This window comes from Notolepis coatsorum (assembly GCF_963971535.1).
Source record: "Notolepis coatsorum genome assembly, chromosome: 14".
Taxonomy (NCBI): domain Eukaryota; kingdom Metazoa; phylum Chordata; class Actinopteri; order Aulopiformes; family Paralepididae; genus Notolepis; species Notolepis coatsorum.
In genome coordinates this window covers 30,634,632-30,652,400 of record NC_140178.1, presented here as the reverse complement: position 1 = coordinate 30,652,400, position 17,769 = coordinate 30,634,632, and the positions used below count along the sequence as shown (strand labels likewise).

At 44.8% G+C, this 17,769-nt stretch overlaps 1 protein-coding gene across 1 annotated transcript in view; it reads left to right on the top strand.

The window, feature by feature from the left end:
• Nucleotides 1–17,769, top strand: part of shank1 (SH3 and multiple ankyrin repeat domains 1) — a gene marked incomplete at its 3' end in the record, with an annotated part of 140,396 nt that overhangs the window by 100,394 nt on the left and 22,233 nt on the right. The window contains 3 exon segments of the mRNA XM_084329976.1: nt 14,933–15,015; nt 15,701–15,825; nt 16,266–16,400. Coding sequence (XP_084186102.1) covers nt 14,933–15,015; nt 15,701–15,825; nt 16,266–16,400 — 343 coding nt within the window.

Below are 17,769 nucleotides of genomic sequence, written 5' to 3'. Positions count from 1 at the left end.
TTGGGTGAGGGCTTCATTCATATGATCAAAGTTCTATACACTGGGCCTTCGGCCATGATCTTAACAGGAAAGTTATGTTCACCACTCTTCTCTGTCTCGCGCTCTTCTAGACAGGGTTGTCCTCTTAGTCCTGGACTCTTCGCTTTATCCCTCGAACCTCTAGCTCAATACATAAGACAATCCCAAATTATATCTCCTATTTCAATTCAGGGCACACATCACCATATTACAGTAGCTTATACGCAGATGATGTACTCCTGTTTATGCAGAATCCCTCCGTCTCTCTACCTCATCTGCTCGGCGTGATAGATGAATTTGGCAGCCTGTCCGGCTTTAAGATCAACTGGCCAAAATCTGCCTTTCTTCCACTTAATGAGCCTGCGAAGGCTACCATCCTACCGGCAAACATACTTATGGTGGAGCACTTTAAATGTCTCGGGATTTAAATATTCCCCACTATTAGCCAGACGGTAAGGTATAATTACTCTAGCTTGGGTGACAGGATCACGAATGACTTTAACAGATGGTCCAAATTTAAAAATTCATTACAGGCCTGTGTGTCAATAATTAAAATGAATATTTTACCCAGAATTAACTTTATCAGCTCCATGCTCCCGTTCAGTGTCGGCGCCATGGGGGGGCATTCGCGGGCCATGCCCCCCCAGATGGGGCACTGTGCCCCTCCAACCGGCATGGTCAATTATTATAAAAAAATAAAATAATTAAACATTTAATTTTTTTTATTATAGTAAAAGTCAGATGTTTTCCTTTATAAATAGGCTATTTAGCCTATTATTAAACGAAATTAAACAAAAAAAGTCTTAAAGGAAGTGTATGTTTGATCTCACGCACGCGTTATTATTGGTCACGTTGAGTTGACGCCGGGTAGGGCGTGACTGCATTTGAATTGATTTTGATATGGGTAGGGCGTGACTTGAGTGAGGTCAGTGAGCGCGAAAGTCAAAGATAGAGTCAGACTCAGGTAAAATATAATAATCACTTCTTGGAGACGGACATACAAATAAAATGGATATACGAAAATGGTTGGCTGGGGCAGGCGCACCTAAGGCTTCTTCACGGCCTCCTCCAAGAATGCCTCCTCCTGATGAAGGCCTTCCAACATCTAACGTGGTTGAAGAAGTCTGCCAAGAAGCGCCAGGCCCAGGCCCCCCTGCTGCACTTGGAGGTGCTGCATCTGTTACAGCAGAAGCTAACGTGGTGGTTATAGGCCATCATGATGATGATCCACCAGATCCACAACCGTTGGCGGTAACGGTAAATGATCTCGGGACTGAGCATCCCAAACAAATGGTGTTACAACCATACCCTGCCAGCATGTTTAGCGGTAGGAAACGGTCATTTGTAGCGACGTGGTTCCAAAACAGAGACTGGCTCGAGTACAGTGAACATGCTGATGTGGCGTTTGAGAAGGACCTCACGCGAAAATGTACCACGGAATGGAAGGACACCGTCCTGAGGAGGTTCAGTGCCACGACTCGCCGCCTACAACTCTTTTAATCGGTAAGTCATATATTGTTATTATTAATAATGCTTGAATGTGAAGCCCAGCCTCGGGCTTATTTCATACTGTTTCATTTAAGCTGCCTTGCCCCTTGGCCCAATTATTATTATTAATAATACTTGAATGTGAAGCCCAGCCTTGGGCTTATTTCATACTGTTTAATTTAAGCTGCCTTGCCCCTTGGCCCAATTGTTATTATTAATAATACTTGAATGTGAAGCCCAGCCTCTGGCTTATTTCATACTGTTTCATTTAAGCTGCCTTGCCCCTTGGCCCAATTATTATTATTAATAATACTTGAATGTGAAGCCCAGCCTCGGGCTTATTTCATACTGTTTCATTTAAGCTGCCTTGCCCCTTGTCAGTATTAATAATACGAAAACGAAATACGTGATCTTTCACTTTGTGTGTGTGCGCAAGACGCCAGTGTTTGTGACGTGACATGCGAGAGAGAAAGAGAGAGAGAGACTGTCTTATCTCTTATGCCTGCAGTGCGCTCATGTTTTGAAATGCGTGTTGGTTTGCGGGAAATGCCTTTTCTGAAGCGTATATTTTATGCCCCCCCGAAATTACCATATGCCCCCCTGGTAAATTCGTTCTGACGCCGACTCTGCTCCCGTTACCTCCTCTTGCTGGTTACTGGCAGAAATTGCACTCTGCCTCATATAAATTTGTTTGGAACAATAAACGCCCACGCTTGAAGAGATCAACTGCCCAAAGGAGTAAACTCGATGGGGGCTTAGCATTTCCAGACTTTAAATATTATTTTCAAGCTTTCTCTCTGAGACCTTTGATCACTTGGTTTGACGCTCAAGCAGCTGTATCTTGGCGACCATTGGAGGAGAAGTTGGTGTCCCCATATAGACTTCAGGATATTGTGTATATCAATTAAACAATGTAAATTACGATTTGGCCCTCTTATCACACATGTGATCCAGACTTGGCGTGACACTCAGAAAGGGGGTAAAAAACGCCAACAATGGCACACGCATTCCCCTCTATTTAATAACAATCTTCTCCTTATTGGACAACAACCTATTAGATACCCTAGATGGGAAAAGAAAGACAAACACACATTGGGGGATATCTTCGACAACTCTGGTCTCCGCTCTTTTCAGGATATATCCAACGGATATGATCTCCCCGGAACCTTTTTCTTTTATTTACAAATAAGAGCAGCTCTGAAGGCTCATGGAGTGCCATGGGATGCTCCACTAGTGCATCACCGCTTTCACAAATTCTTTTATGACAAAGAGACATCGAGAGGCTTCATTTCTGACTTTTATCGCCATTTACTCATGTCCTCGTATAAAGACCTTCCTCTGGATACGATTTGGAGAAAGGATGTCCCGGAGTTGGATGTAGATTTTGATTGGGATGCAGTCTGGGAAAATGTTCAGTTATCCTCACACAACCCAGATCACCAACAGATTCACCTACATTTTATTCACAGGACTTATTTAACCCCTAGACGATTGAATTCAATGGGTCTGACTCTTTATGTACCTTGTGTCCAAACGGCGCCACAGGTACATTTATGCATATGTACTGGGAATGCCCCCCTGTTGTGAGTTTCTGGGAAAATGTTACATATCAGCTCTCGGACATTTTCACTTTAACCATACCTGAATTGTTATTGAATGATCTCTCTCAATTACCGACCTCTATACAGGTGGAAACTCATTTTGGCCGGCCTCACAGCCGCAAAAAAATGTATTGCCTCACGTTGGTTTCACCCAGACAAACTCTGCCCGAAGGTATGGTTTCTCACCTACCTTGATGTGATCTATTTGGAGATATCCACGGCACGTGTTGTAGGGGTTAAGGAATCTAATATCGCAATTTGGTTGGCTGCAGTGGCAAAGTTAAAAGAACGCATATACGTTTGGGAATTTGTTTTGTTTTGATTTGTTTTGATTTTAGTTTTTTTTCTTTTTCTTTTACTGAATAATGTAATGTGAGTGTGACTCATGTTGAGGTCCTTGGGTGAGCGGGGGGGGGAGAGAACGAGCGAGTGTCCATGTAGGATGATCACTGTGCAGTCTGTATCAGTTATTGTCTTGTCATGTGGTGTTAAGTTATTGTCTTGGGAAGTCTTTTTATGTATTATTATTGTATTGTTTGTGATATATGTTTTGTTTCATGTTGAAAAAAATAAATAAATAAATATTTGATAAAAAAAATAATATTAGGTAGATAATAACATATAAACTGAACTCTTCACAGTGGTTTCGATCACAGACGTTTGGTTTGATGGAGCCCACAAATGGTGTTGACCGAGTTTTCTGCAGCGAGGATTTTTGCTGTGATATGATTGGACAAATTCTATTTTGGGGCATGGTTTAGCGGCAGGTCTATTGTTAAGGGGATGCAGACCAGAGAAATACTTTTTATTTGGAGGCGCCTTTCAATACACCCAAGGTCACCTTACAGGGCATAAAAACAGAACAGTCAAGATTAAAACAATGATCTTGGCAAAAGTGTCAGTGGAGTTAAAAACAAGACAAACAATGTATACGTATGAAATATAAAACAGTGGCACACAGGGTGCAGTTATAGTGAGTATGCCCAGTATGCAAGACAGTTAAAAGACAAGGTTAAGAAAAGAATAAGATAAACAACAATAAGTATAAAAAACAGTGAAGTTAAAATAACAGACAAACAGACAACAGGGGGTATTGGGCAGTGACAGAGGTTATAGTGAATATGCGAGTTTGAACAGATGGGTTTTCAATTGTGATCTGAATGATGAGAGTGAGTCTGACTGTCGGATGTGTGGGGGCAGAGAGTTCCAGAGTCTGGGAGCCGAGCAGCTGAACGCTCGGGCACCCATGGTGCTGAGGCGTGAGCTGGGGATGGATAAGAGTCCAGTAGAGGATGAGCGGAAGGTGCGGGAGGGAGTGTAATCTTGGAGGAGGTCAGTGATGTAGGTGGGGGCTAGATTGTGGAGGGCTTTGAAGGTGAGTACGAGGTTTTTGAAATCAATCCGGTAGTGCACAGGGAGCCAGTGTAGTTGAATGAGGACGGGGGTGATGTGGTGGGATGAGTTTGTGCAGGTGATAATCCTAGCAGCAGAGTTTTGGGTGATTTGGAGTCTGTGGATGAGTTTGGTGCGAAGGCCGGTGAGGAGAGCGTTACAGTAATCGATCCGGGATGTGACAAATGAGTGGACCAGGGTTTCTGTATTTGATTGGGACAGGGATGGGCGGAGTCTGGAGATATTACGGAGGTAAGGAGCAAAGGAGAGGGAACCATCCAGAATGACACCGAGGCTTTTGACTTGGGGGGGCGAAGGGTACAGGGAAGCCGTCGATGGTGATGTTTGGAACTGGGGTGTTTTGTGATTTGGTAGGGTGGATTTGGAGCCGATGAGCAGGGCCTCAGTTTTGCTGCCATTTAATTTCAGGAAGTTTCTGCTCATCCAGCTCCTAATGTCCTCAAGGCAGGTGGTGAGGGAGGTGGGGGGAAGGGCAGTGGTGGGTGTGGAGGAGATTTAGACGTGTGTGTCGTCTGCATAGCAGTGGAAGTGGACCCCATGGTGACGGAGGATTGTGCCCAGGGGAAGGAGATAGATGGTGAACAGGAGGGGACCCAATACTGACCCCTGGGGGACACCCAGTAAAACAGTTGAACACCCTGACTTGTGGGTCTTGAGTTGAACAAACTGTTGTCTGTCAGTGAGGTATGATGTAAACCAGGAGAGTGCGACACCAGTGATCCCAATGCCAGCCAGGCGGTCCAGGCGTATTGGATGGGAGATGGTATCGAATGCCGCACTGAGGTCGAAGAGGATGAGGATGGTGAGAAGTCCAGAGTCAGCTGCACGGAGGAGGTCGTTGGTGATTTTGACAAGGGCTGTTTCGGTACTGTGTTGTGGGGTGAAACCGGATTGAAAGGGTTCGTGGAGATTGTTTGTGTCGAGGTGGGATTGCAGCTGTGCGGCAACCACCCTCTCAAGGGTTTTTGAGATGAAGGGAAGGTTGGAGATGGGCCTATAATGATTTAAGTCGGCTGGGTCAGCACCATGTTTTTTGAGCATGGGGGTGATTGCAGCCAGTTTGAGAGTGGGGGGTACGATTCCAGAGGCGAGGGAGGGGAGGAATTTATTATGTCCGTGATCATGGGTGAGATTGATGGCAGGCAGGCTTTGACGGGGGTGGTGGGAAGAGGATCGAGCTGACAGGTGGTGGTTTTGGCTTTACGGATGAGCTCTGAGATGGTGTATTCTGATGCTGGGGTGAAGTTGGAGAGGGAGCTGATAAAATGATGGCCGGTGGTGATCATCCAGGGTGGATCACATGGGGAGGTGCATGATGAGGCCAGCTGTAGGTGAATGGTATTGATTTTGGAATTGAGGGAAGAGGAGAGGCAGTTATTATAGTGATTCACCAGGTCAGCACGGGAGGGGGATGGGGGAGGGCTGGGGTAGGAATTGATCAGGGTGGTGAGATCTGTGGGTTTAATATTTTTAATATTTCTGAAGGCCAATGCTGACAAGCCATGACCTAGAAGAAGATCCTCAACATGGCCAGTTCTGACATGGCCAGTTTAGCTGGCGGTAGTCCGATTATTAACCTCGTCCAGTATCCGGATGCTGAGGCACGATCCAGGCGTGGCTTTCTGGGGCTCGGCACAGCGCCCCCTGCAGGGGACAGTGAACAGTGACGCACAGTATCGCCGGAAATCCTTTTCCTCAGCTGTCATGCTAGGTGCCGTCTCCTCGGGTGATCGCGGGGTCGAGGCGAGTGGCGACGGCGGTCGATGAGCTTCGATTGGTGTTCTGCGGTGCTTTTTAAGGAGCAGTCTGTCCAGATAGCTGAGGCTGTCTTGAGTGAACTCCACCTTGACTCTGACCCTCCCTCCTCCTCCTTTCTCTTTAGGGAGGTCATCCTGGGTCATAGCTGACATTGAGACTGGTTTGGTTTCAGCGGGTCTCCGGACCGTGTCTTCTCTTGTTCGTCCCACATCTCCATCCCCCCCCTCACTCCCCCCTCTTCTCCATTCTCTCAGCGCCTCCTGGAAGGAGTGGGCCGACTCCTCCTCATCGTACTCTCCCCGCGGAAGCAACGGAGCGCCTCTCCAGACCGTGTCTTCTCTTGTTCTTCCCACATCTCCATCCCCCCCCTCACTCCCCCCTCTTCTCCATTCTCTCAGCGCCTCCTGGAAGGAGCGTGCCGACTCCTCCTCATCGTACTCTCCCCCCGGAAGCAACAGAGCGCCTCTCTCCTCCTCCTCCTCCTCCTCCTCTTGCATCTCTTCCTCCTCTTCATACTGCCACTCTGATCCATGGGTCAAAACTAAGACCTGGCTGTGTTGAGAGTGGTGTTGTGCAACCGTAGGTCCAGTCTGCCGTCTCCTCTCTCCTCCGCTCACTAGGGTCTGGAGGCCGGGATCCACGGCGGGCTTAGAGCCGGGACCCGTCTGTCTCTGGAAGCATCTGACCGCGTCCAGCACGTTGACGCTGGGCCGCACCTCTGCCTGGATGGGTATCATTCTGTGGAGCTTTAGTGCCCCCTTCTGGTGGAACTTTGCAAAACAGCCCACACAATAGTCCTCGCTGCATTCAGCACACACCATTCCAGCGATCCTGGCTTCACACTGGCCACAGAGCCGCCCCTTCAGCTTGGGTCTTCTGCTGGACAGATGGCCGATGGAGGGAGGAGGAACAGGAGGAGGAAGAGGGGCTTTCAGCGGTTCCTCCTTCAGAAATCTGATCTTCAGCTTGCCTGCTGACAGCTTGTGGAGTAAATTGTCCTTGTTTCTGTTGGCACTGGAGGTGTTGGTTAGAGTTCCAGGCTGACCAGACTTCCACTTAAACCCTTGTGGCCGCCCTCTCTCCTCCTTCTCCTTGCTCATGGTCTCTCTCAGCTGTAGCAGTCTCTCTTCCATCTCTTTGCGCTCCTGGTCCAAAGTCACCGTCTCCATGCGCAGCTCCTGCAGGTTCCTGGCATTGAGCTTAACAGACTTGGAATTGTTGTTAGGGACAACCACAAAGTCCTTTAAATGCATGGTCCTTCTTCTCTCAGGTATTTTGCTTTTACACAGTCTCTCCTTGGATGCCATTTTGTCACAGGAAATATTTGCCTCTAGGATGGACCCTAGGTACGATTTACCAACCCTCCTTAATTGCAGTCCTTAGTAAACCAATGAGTTCACTTCCCTTTCCTTTCCTTTTCCTTTTGTGGATGTGTTGTTTAGTCTATCTGTCTGAACAGGACTGATCAGTCCTGTTTCAAGATGCACAATGAGATCTTCTGAGAGAATTGTTGAATAGATACACAAATGTTCTAGAATGTTCTATTATGACATCATAATCAGTAGGGATATCCTCTTTCATTGGTCTATGTTGACCACGCCCCCATGGTTCGGCTCCTCCCCCTTCAGGGGATTAATCTTGATCCTTAGGCCGCGCCCCCTTTTTGTATCTTTTGAACCGCTTGTGGTAGAGACTTGCGGGTTGTGCCATTAGGCTGGTAAAGCTATGCCTCCTAAAGTGTGAAAACAGAAGTACAGGAAGTACCGGCTACAGGCTTTCCGGTTTCGACAAAGTGCAGAATATTTCCTCACTCACATTCCTCACTGCAATGGCTTTGCCTGAAGAATTTACTACATGACCGGGACGTTCTAGCTTGTTTGCGCAAACGGAGGAGATAAAACTGGGAACGAGGTTATTGTGCCATTGTACTCAGTAGGGATATCCTCTTTCATTGGTCTATGTTGACCACGCCCCCATGGTTCGGCTCCTCCCCCTTCAGGGGATTAACCCTTGATCCTTAGACCGCGCCCCCCTTTTGTATCTTTTGAACCGTTTGTCGTAGAGACTTGCGGGTTGTGTTGATGTTGATGTTAATGTTTATTATGGTTATACGTATGTAAATCAGACAGGGATAGCAGTGGCTACAAACACAAATATTATTTTATGTGACATGGGTAGAACGGGAGAACATTTGGAAAAGAAATATGACACAAGTTAAGGGTATCAAAATGATGTCGCTGAATGTGAATGGTATGAATAATCCGATCAAAAGGAGTAAGGTGATGACGAAACTTAAGAAAGAAGAGGCGCAGGTTATCTTCTTACAGGAAACACATCTAATATCACAAGAACATGAAAAGCTGAAGAGATTCGGGTATGAGAATATGTTTTACAGTTCTTTTAAACAGAACCTTAGAAGAGGAGTAGCTATACTAATTAAGAACACAGTGAAGTTTGAAATGATCAGGGAAATAAGGGATGAAGAGGGGAGGTATGTAATGGTCAAGGGGAAAATGGATGGTAAAATGGTAACACTAGTGAATGTGTATGCTCCACCAGAAAGTGAGAAATATCTATTTGAAACAATCTTTGATATCATAGCGATGGAAGGGGAAGGGGTCCTAATCTGTACAGGTTATTTCAATGTAGTACTGAACTATGACATAGACACGACAAGCACAAAGAAATAGAGGACAAACATTAGCAAATATATGAATATACAAATGGCAGAATTAGGAATCATGGATATATGGAGAGAAATGCACACACTAGACAGAGAATACACACATTACTCACATCCACACACAACAGACTATTTTCTCATGACAACAGGAGACAGATACAGGGTAGAAGACTGCAGGATAGGGGTAACGGACATATCAGACCATAGCGCAATATATCTGACAGTGAATCTTAAAAGTAGGCGGAGAAATACAGTTTGGAGACTGAACGTAGGACTATTAAATAACAAAGGTCTGGTTAACAAAGTAAAAGGAGACATAATTAGATACAGAGAAGAAAATGATAATGGAGAGGTAGACCCAAACATTTTATGGGATGCACTAAAGGTAGTAATACGTGGAAAATTGATAGCAAAGACGGCATTACTCAAGAAGGCCAGAATAGAGACATACCAGAACTTGATAAAGAAACTGAAAGAATTAGAGAAAGAACACCAAAACTCAAAGAACCAAAAGACACTTAGAGAGGTAAAGGACGTTAGAGGAAAGATAAACAAAGAACTGCTGACAGAAATAGATAAGAAAGCTAGGTACATGAAACAGACATACTATGAAGGAGGACCAAGAGCAACCAGACCTTTAGCTAGACGAATCAGGACACAACAAAAACTGAACACAATACACACAATAAGGGACACGAACACAAACAAGATACTAAGAGAACCAGCTGAAATAGAGAAGACATTTGAAGAATACTATAAGAAACTATACACACAACCGATAGCGGCAGGAGAAGAGGAGATAGAGATTTTCTTTTTTTAATTAGATCTACCATCGATAGGGAAGGAACAGAGCGAAATATTAAACGCAGAGATTACAGAACAGGAAGTAGGGAATGCGATCAGTAAAGCAAAGAACAGTAAGTCACCGGGTAGCGACGGATTCCCCTCTGAATTCTACAAAACATTTAGACAGGAACTGAGCCCCATATTAGAAGCAGCATTCAGACACGATGAAAGAAGGCACAATGCCACCTTCATGGAAAGAAGCAATTACTACAATTCCAAAAGAAGGGAAAGATAGAGAACTATGTAGCAGTTTCAGACCAGTGTCCATACTTAATGTAGATTACAAGATGTATACATCAATAATATCCAAAATATTTGAGACATTTATGACAGATATTATAGCCGGAGACCAGACCGGATTCATTAAAGGAAGACAGACACAGGATAACATAAGGAAGACAGTGCAGATAGTAGAGGAGATACAAAAGGAAGGAGGAAGTGCAGTATTAGTTAGCCTAGATGCAGAAAAAGCATTCGACAGTGTAAACTGGATATTTCTATATAAAGTATTGGAGAAATTTGGATTAGACAAAAACGCTATGAAAACAATTAGGGCATTATATCAAGAACCGACGGCAAGGATTAAGGTAAATGGTAGTCTGACGGACCGGATTAAACTAGAGAGAGCTACCAGACAGGGTTGCTGTCTTTTGCCGACGCTCTTCGATGTATTCATCGAACCACTGGCTCAACTAATTAGACAGACCAAAGACATCAAAGGGGTGGAGATAAGGGGAACAGAACATAAATTGGGACTGGTCGCAGACGACGTGATAGTATATATGAGACAACCAGACACAAGCTTTCCGATACTGATGGATTTACTGACAGAATATGGATATTACTCAGGGTATAGACTCAACGTGACAAAGACACAGACTTTAGCACTGAACTACACTCCAACGATAGAGATCAAAGAAAAATACAAAATTAAATGGGACATGGACAGGATCAAGTACCTAGGGGTGAACATTACAAGAGGGGTGGAGGGGTTATATGAGGCAAACTATACACAGATTAATCAGAAAATCAAGAGAGACCTAGAAAGATGGACAGTAATGCCCCTAGATTTCAGCTCAAGGATCGAAATCGTTAAGATGAACATATTACCAAGGTTATTATACCTATTTCAGTCTTTACCTATATTAATACCACAAAAACAATTCAGGGAATGGGATAGACAGATATCAAGATTCATTTGGGGGGGGGGGGGACCAAGGATCAGATATGTGACTCTACAACTACCAAAGGAGAAAGGAGGAATGGCAGTACCCAGTTTAGAAGACTATTACTATGCACCACAACTTAGGACAGTAGCATGCTGGTGCAATGTGAATTATGAAGCCAAATGGAAAGATATAGAAACCAAAAGAGAGGAATTCAAAGTGCAGGCACTAATAGGAGATAGGGAGCTGTTCAGAAGACAGGAACAAATACTAGACCCAATTACCAAATTCACTATAAACGTATGGAACACAATAGTAAAGAAATACAAGCTGGAAAAAGAATCCAAGATACTGAGATGGATAACACACGACAACAAATTCAAACCAGGGATAGACGACCATGGGTTCAAAAGATGGGAAAGGGGGGTGATAACAGCAATATGTACAATGATAGAAGGAGGGGAGATGCAGACTCTACAAAAATTTTAAGAAAGATTCGGACTAGAGAATAGAGACCATTTTAGATATTTACAGATTAGAGACTATTACAACAAGGAAATAAAACAAGACAAAGACAAAGAACAGAATGGGATAATTAGGATAATGATAAAAGCATATGAAGGAAGGAAGGGGAGGGTTATATCAGCATTATATCAGGCAATAATGGACAGCAAGGACATCACAACCATATATATAAAGGAAAAGTGGGAGAAGGAATTAGAAACAGAGATAACAGGAAGAATGGTATAACACATGCAAGATACAACACTCAACCACAGGGTCAAGGATATGGAGGGAGTTTGGGTGGAAAAACATAATTAGATTCTTTATAACACCAGAAATACAGGGCAATACACACCAGCACAGAAACCATGTTGGAGAAAATGTGGACAAGAAGTAGCGAACCACACACACATATTCTGGGGATGTCAGAAAATAAGAAACTATTGGGAAGAGATAGGAGAGATAATAAAGGAAATAGTAGGATACGAAATACCCCAGGCAGGCCAAGTATTGTATCTGGGGAACCTATCACAGGAAGGAATTCAGGGGGAAGACAAATACTTGATTAAGATACTATTAGTAGCAGCCAAGAAAGCTTTGACTAAACTGTGGTACAGAGTAGAAGCACTGACGAAGGAACAATGGACAGAGAGAATAGAGGGGATACAGGAAATGGAGAGAATCACACATATGCTGAGGCTACAAGAGGAGAGATTTGAGTCAAAAGGGGAAAAGTGGGAGGAATATAGGAAGAAAAGAAACAAGATCACAGAAGAATGAAAAGAAAACAAGAAAAGAAATTTGAATGTAAATAAACAATGTAAAAATAGAATGGACCGAAGAACCCATGTCACCCTTTTTCTTTTCTCATTTTTGTTAATCTTTTATGTGTTTTTATTTTTTTATTTTTGATATTATGTCTTTATAATTTTATTTGTCGAAATGTACTGTCTGTTGTTTAAAAATCTAAAACTGCAAATAAAAATGTAAGTTTAAAAAAAAGAAAATAGAATAGAGCTGATAACGGATCCATTTGAGATATGGGGGCGACGTAGAGAGGATCGTATCCTCTTGGCCATCACCACGGGACGTCCACCACTTTGGTCATCACTACGAGACATCCACTCACAGGGAGACAGGGACAGGCGTTAGACAGTTTGCGTGTTTGTGATGGGCGGACATATCAATAGATACATGTAGTAAGCATATTATGTGAATAGAATAGATACATGTAGTAAGCATATATGAGTATATAAGAGAATTGTGAAATTAAGTAATAAATAGAACTAAGAACAACTGCAAGTGTATGTATACAGGATGGGATACAAGACGATGGCTCAGGGCCATAATGCCCCGGGGGGGGCAGGAGAAACCACTCAGAATAGGTCAAGGCAGAGCAGGTATGGTTCGACTCTGCAGGTCAGACAGATGGTGATATGAAGCTGATCCATGATCTCAGTGGTGCACACAACCAATGTGGGGGTAGAACAGTCACTGCAATCTTGGCCATCACCCCGAGACATCCACCACCTTGGCCAACACTACGAGACAACCACTCAGAGAGATATGGAGATGGGGACAGGGGTTAGAGAGTTCCCATGTTTGTAGTGGGCAGAATTGGAGCAATAGATACATGTAATAAGCATATATATATGCATACCTGGTGACAATAGAATCAAAGTATATAAGAGAATTGTGAAATTAAGTAATAGATAGAACTAAGAACTACTAGCGGTCAGGTGGCGTAATGGAGATTGCGTTCGTCACCAACCCCGGAGCGCCTGTTCGAATCCAGCTCACAGCTCCGGGGTTGTCACCAGCTTGGCTGGCCGTTCACACTAATACAATTGGCAGTATTAGAGGGTGGGAGAAGCTGGCGGGGTGGGTCCGGGTCGTTGTAAACAGCGACTCCTACAGTTCGGTCGGGGCGCCTGCTAAGCGCGGATAGGATCTAAGTGGGATAGTGTGATCCTTCCACACGCTACGCCCTCTCAGTGAGAATTTGCGCTGCCAGGTGAAAAGAAGCGGTTGATTGGCTGGACGTGTGTCGGAGGAAGCACGTGGTAGCCTCCACTCTCCCAGACCGACTGTGGGGGGTAAGTGCGCAGCGACCAGGAAGGGGATTGGGAATTGGCATAACGACTAACATTGGGATGGGAGAAAATCGGAGGAAAAAGGAGGGGGGAAAAGATTAAAAAAAAAAGGAAAAAAACTAAGAACTACTGCAAGCGTATGTATACAGGATGAGATACAAGACGATGGCTCAGGGCCATAATGCCCCGGGGGGCAGGAGAAACCACTCAGAATAGGTCGAAGCAGAGCAGGTAAGGTTCGACGCTGCAGGTCAGACAGAAGGCGGTATGAAGCTGTTCCATGGGACCGGTGGTGCTCATGTCCAGTATGAGGTAGAAGGTCACTAGTCACATATCGACATATTCACTCTAGGGCTGACCCCTATTAGTCGATTAGTTGACTAATCGGTTGAAAGGAGCCGTAGTCGACTAGCCAACCTCTTAGTCAAATACAAAAAATATATATTTATACATTATTTTTATTTATTTATTTTTTATCATTCTTTCCAAAAGAAAAGAGGCCTAGAATCGTGGCTAACGCTAATGGCACGCATACCAGAGGCTAACTGCCTACGAAAACAGGCACAGAGGCACTGAAAGAGGATTTCACCCATCTAATGAACACACTAGACTAGACAAATATCAAGATGTATCCATCAGTGGACCAATTGCATGCTTTTGCAGAGGACAAGAAGCCGTCAGTCGACTCCTTCAGACATTAAGCACCCCCCACAGCCCAAATGGAACGATAAATAAAAAAAAATAAAAAATTATTAAAAAATATTATATTATTATTACTTTTTTTTTAGTTGACCAATAGTTGACTAACTGCAAATTTTGGCCAATCATAGTCGATCATCCAAATCCTTAGTCGGGGACAGCCCTAATTCACTCAGAGAGACAGGGACAGGGGTTAAAAAAATATATGAGCACAGGGTAGATAGGAGTATGGGGTATATAGAGGTATATACGATCACGGGCTAGATGGAGGTAGATATGATAAGGGGAGTCCGGTCTGGGAAATGTATTCATTCATGTGCTGTAAAAATCAGCCTCCACTGACCCCTCCCACCCGTCCTCTCCCAGGATTAAGGCTCCATGGTGCAGTGGGAATGTGCAGGGGTGTAGGCCTCTCTCTCTCTCTCTCTCTCTCTCTCTCTCTCTCTCTCTCTCTCTCTCTTTCTCTCTCTCTCACGCTCTCTCTCTCTCTCTCTCTCTCTCTCTCTCTCTCTCTCTCTCTCTCTCTCTCTCTCTCTCTCTCTCTCTCTCTCTCTCTACCGACCACTATCTACCACTCTCCCATTCTGTGTATCCTCCTCTTTCCTCTCCTCTCTGTCTCTAGTTGTCTCTTGACTCTCTGTGTCCATCTCTCTTCTCTGCTAGTGACTATATCATCAAGGAGAAGACAGTGCTTCTACAGAAAAAAGACAGCGAGGGTTTCGGCTTTGTGCTGAGAGGGGCCAAGGGTAAGGAATCATCACGCACTGACGGAAACACGCTTACATGCTCATGCACACACACACACACACACACACACACACACACACACACACACACACACACACACACACACACACACACACACACACACACACACACACACACACACACACACACACACACACACATACACACACACACACACCAGCACACTTTGCAGTGCACACACACCAGCACACTTTGCAGTGCACACACACACACACCAGCACACTTTGCAGTGCACACTCTTATTATGTAATGCTTCATCAACGTCTTCAGTTTCATGGTTTATGACCGTTACAATCCTCCTCCTCGTCACAAATGGCCCGGAAGATTCTTCTAATGCTTTGCATTCATGGGGAAGTGTTCCTCTGCACACGACCAGAGTTGCAACTGAAATGTCAATTAGCCTGACGCAGAAAATCAAAGTATAAAAATCTCAACATCCATAATGGATATCAGCTGGCTAGTTGACAAACAAGTAATGAAACGAGTTTGCTACACTTACACCACATTTTAGTTGTTCAAAAACAACTCAAATTACAATAAGCTTCCTGTATTATAATGCTAATTTGACATCTTCTACTAATAGAGCGCTCTAGCATCATGGTCGCTATACAGTATGTTGTCTCTCTGAACACGCTTGGCTTTGGCCTCCTCTGCTCCCTGCAGCTCAGACTCCCATCGAGGAGTTCACTCCCACCCCGGCCTTCCCAGCCCTGCAGTACCTGGAGTCTGTGGACGAGGGGGGGGTGGCCTGGAGAGCCGGTCTCAGGATGGGGGACTTCCTCATCGAGGTACACATCACCCATTTTTACTTGTAGGAGGACGAACTAGTCATGGGGTTGTGCAGCATGTGTCGGGAACCGTGGACTGGGAGTAAGTTAGGGTCAGGTTAATCCATGCGTTGTTTAGCACTGGGTGAAAGCAGATGGGCGGGGGTTTACATTCATCATCACACATCAGCACTATGCAGTCAATCATACAGTAGGCCGTACTGACTTTCAGTTAGTCTAAACAGTCCGGTTCTCACTGTGTTTCTCTGTTTGCCCAACCCTACTAATTTTGTAATCCAAGTAAAGTAAAAACAAATGCTAAGATTTATTAGCTAATATAATGTTGACCAAAGTCTGGTGTTCTGAAACCCTGACCAACCATCTTGTTCTAGCTGTCCTTGACCTGCACCTGTTTCACATGGCCTCCTGGTTTTCCATCTTCTCTCTCTCTCTCTCTCCAGGTGAATGGTCAGAACGTGGTGAAGGTGGGACACAGGCAGGTTGTCAACATGATCAGGCAGGGCGGCAACAGCCTCATGGTTAAGGTTGTCATGGTAACTCGTAACCCTGACATGGAGGAAGGCTCCAGGAAGAAGAGTAAGAGACAACTCCTGCATGCTGGCATGGTGCCAAATCCGATCTGCTGGCAAAAGATTGTTCCGACCTACTTCTGTGTCACAAACTAATTTGATAAACTAGCACTATATGAGTTCACATTTGCATTTCAAAACGGTACCGTCAATCTCTTGTCGTATGTACAGTTTCCACAGCATTTAGAAACACAAACAGACTGCCTTGATAGAGAAGCTAACATTAGCCAAGGAAACTATAAAAGAAGGAAGGGTCATCACGTCAGAATACCAGCGCTCTATGCTTTGCTTGGTACCAGACATCCAATCAATTATGATAAATTACATATCATAAATGAGGAGATGGTGATCCCATTCAACTGTTGAGCGAACTGAAGGTTTCCACACTTGGCACCAATGTGCGTTTGCGTGCTACACAGTGACGTAATGACCCTTCCTTTTTTTTTTTTATATATATAGTTTCCTTAAAGTTAGCAAACTACATCGGCCATTTTGGCTAACTAGCCATGTACAGTACAATCAAACATCAGCTGACACCAAACTGAAATGTAGTGGAAATGGTTGTATATGTCATGACCTGATTGTACAACGACGTTAATGTTGAAATGCAAATATTAACTTTCTTTTTTTTTTATCCACTTTTTCTCCCATTTTCTATATTTTCTCCCATCCCAATTTCGTATCATCCAATTCAACCCTCCCCTGTCACGAACGCTGTTTCTTGCCTCCCACAAGCCGGCTGCAATGTGGACTAAGTCATACATAGCACAAGTCCCCTCCGGTACTTGAGGTAACAGCAGTCGCATCTTTTCACCTGCGCAGCTCGATCTCTCAGTGGCGAGGAGTAACGCGTGGGAGGCTCACGCTGCCCCCGACACTTCCTGATTCTACTGCGCAGGCACACCAACCGACCTGTAGGAGTCGCTGTCCACAACGCCCGATCCCCACCCATCAGTTTCCCACCCCCTAATACGGCCAATGTGTATTAGTATGAACGACCAGCTGAACTGAAAGCAATGTGGAGCGCTGGGCTCGAACAGGCAAGCCCAGCGTTTCCGTCATTCGTGGCGAGTGCCTTGCCCACTACGCCACGTAGCCGCCATGCAAATATTAACTTTCTATAGATGTTGGTTTGAGAAATACAAACAACCCAGAATGTTTTTTCACCTAATGCACAATGATAAGGGGTTCTGCCAGACATTTCTCCTGCGCTGCCTGGCACAGTGCTAAAGCACAGTGTGTGGAGAGAGAGAGAGAGAGAGAGAGAGAGAGAGAGAGAGAGAGAGAGAGAGAGAGAGAGAGAGAGAGAGAGAGAGAGAGAGAGAGAGAGAGAGAGGAGAGAGAGGGGGGGGGGGGGGGTCTGGCAACATGAGAC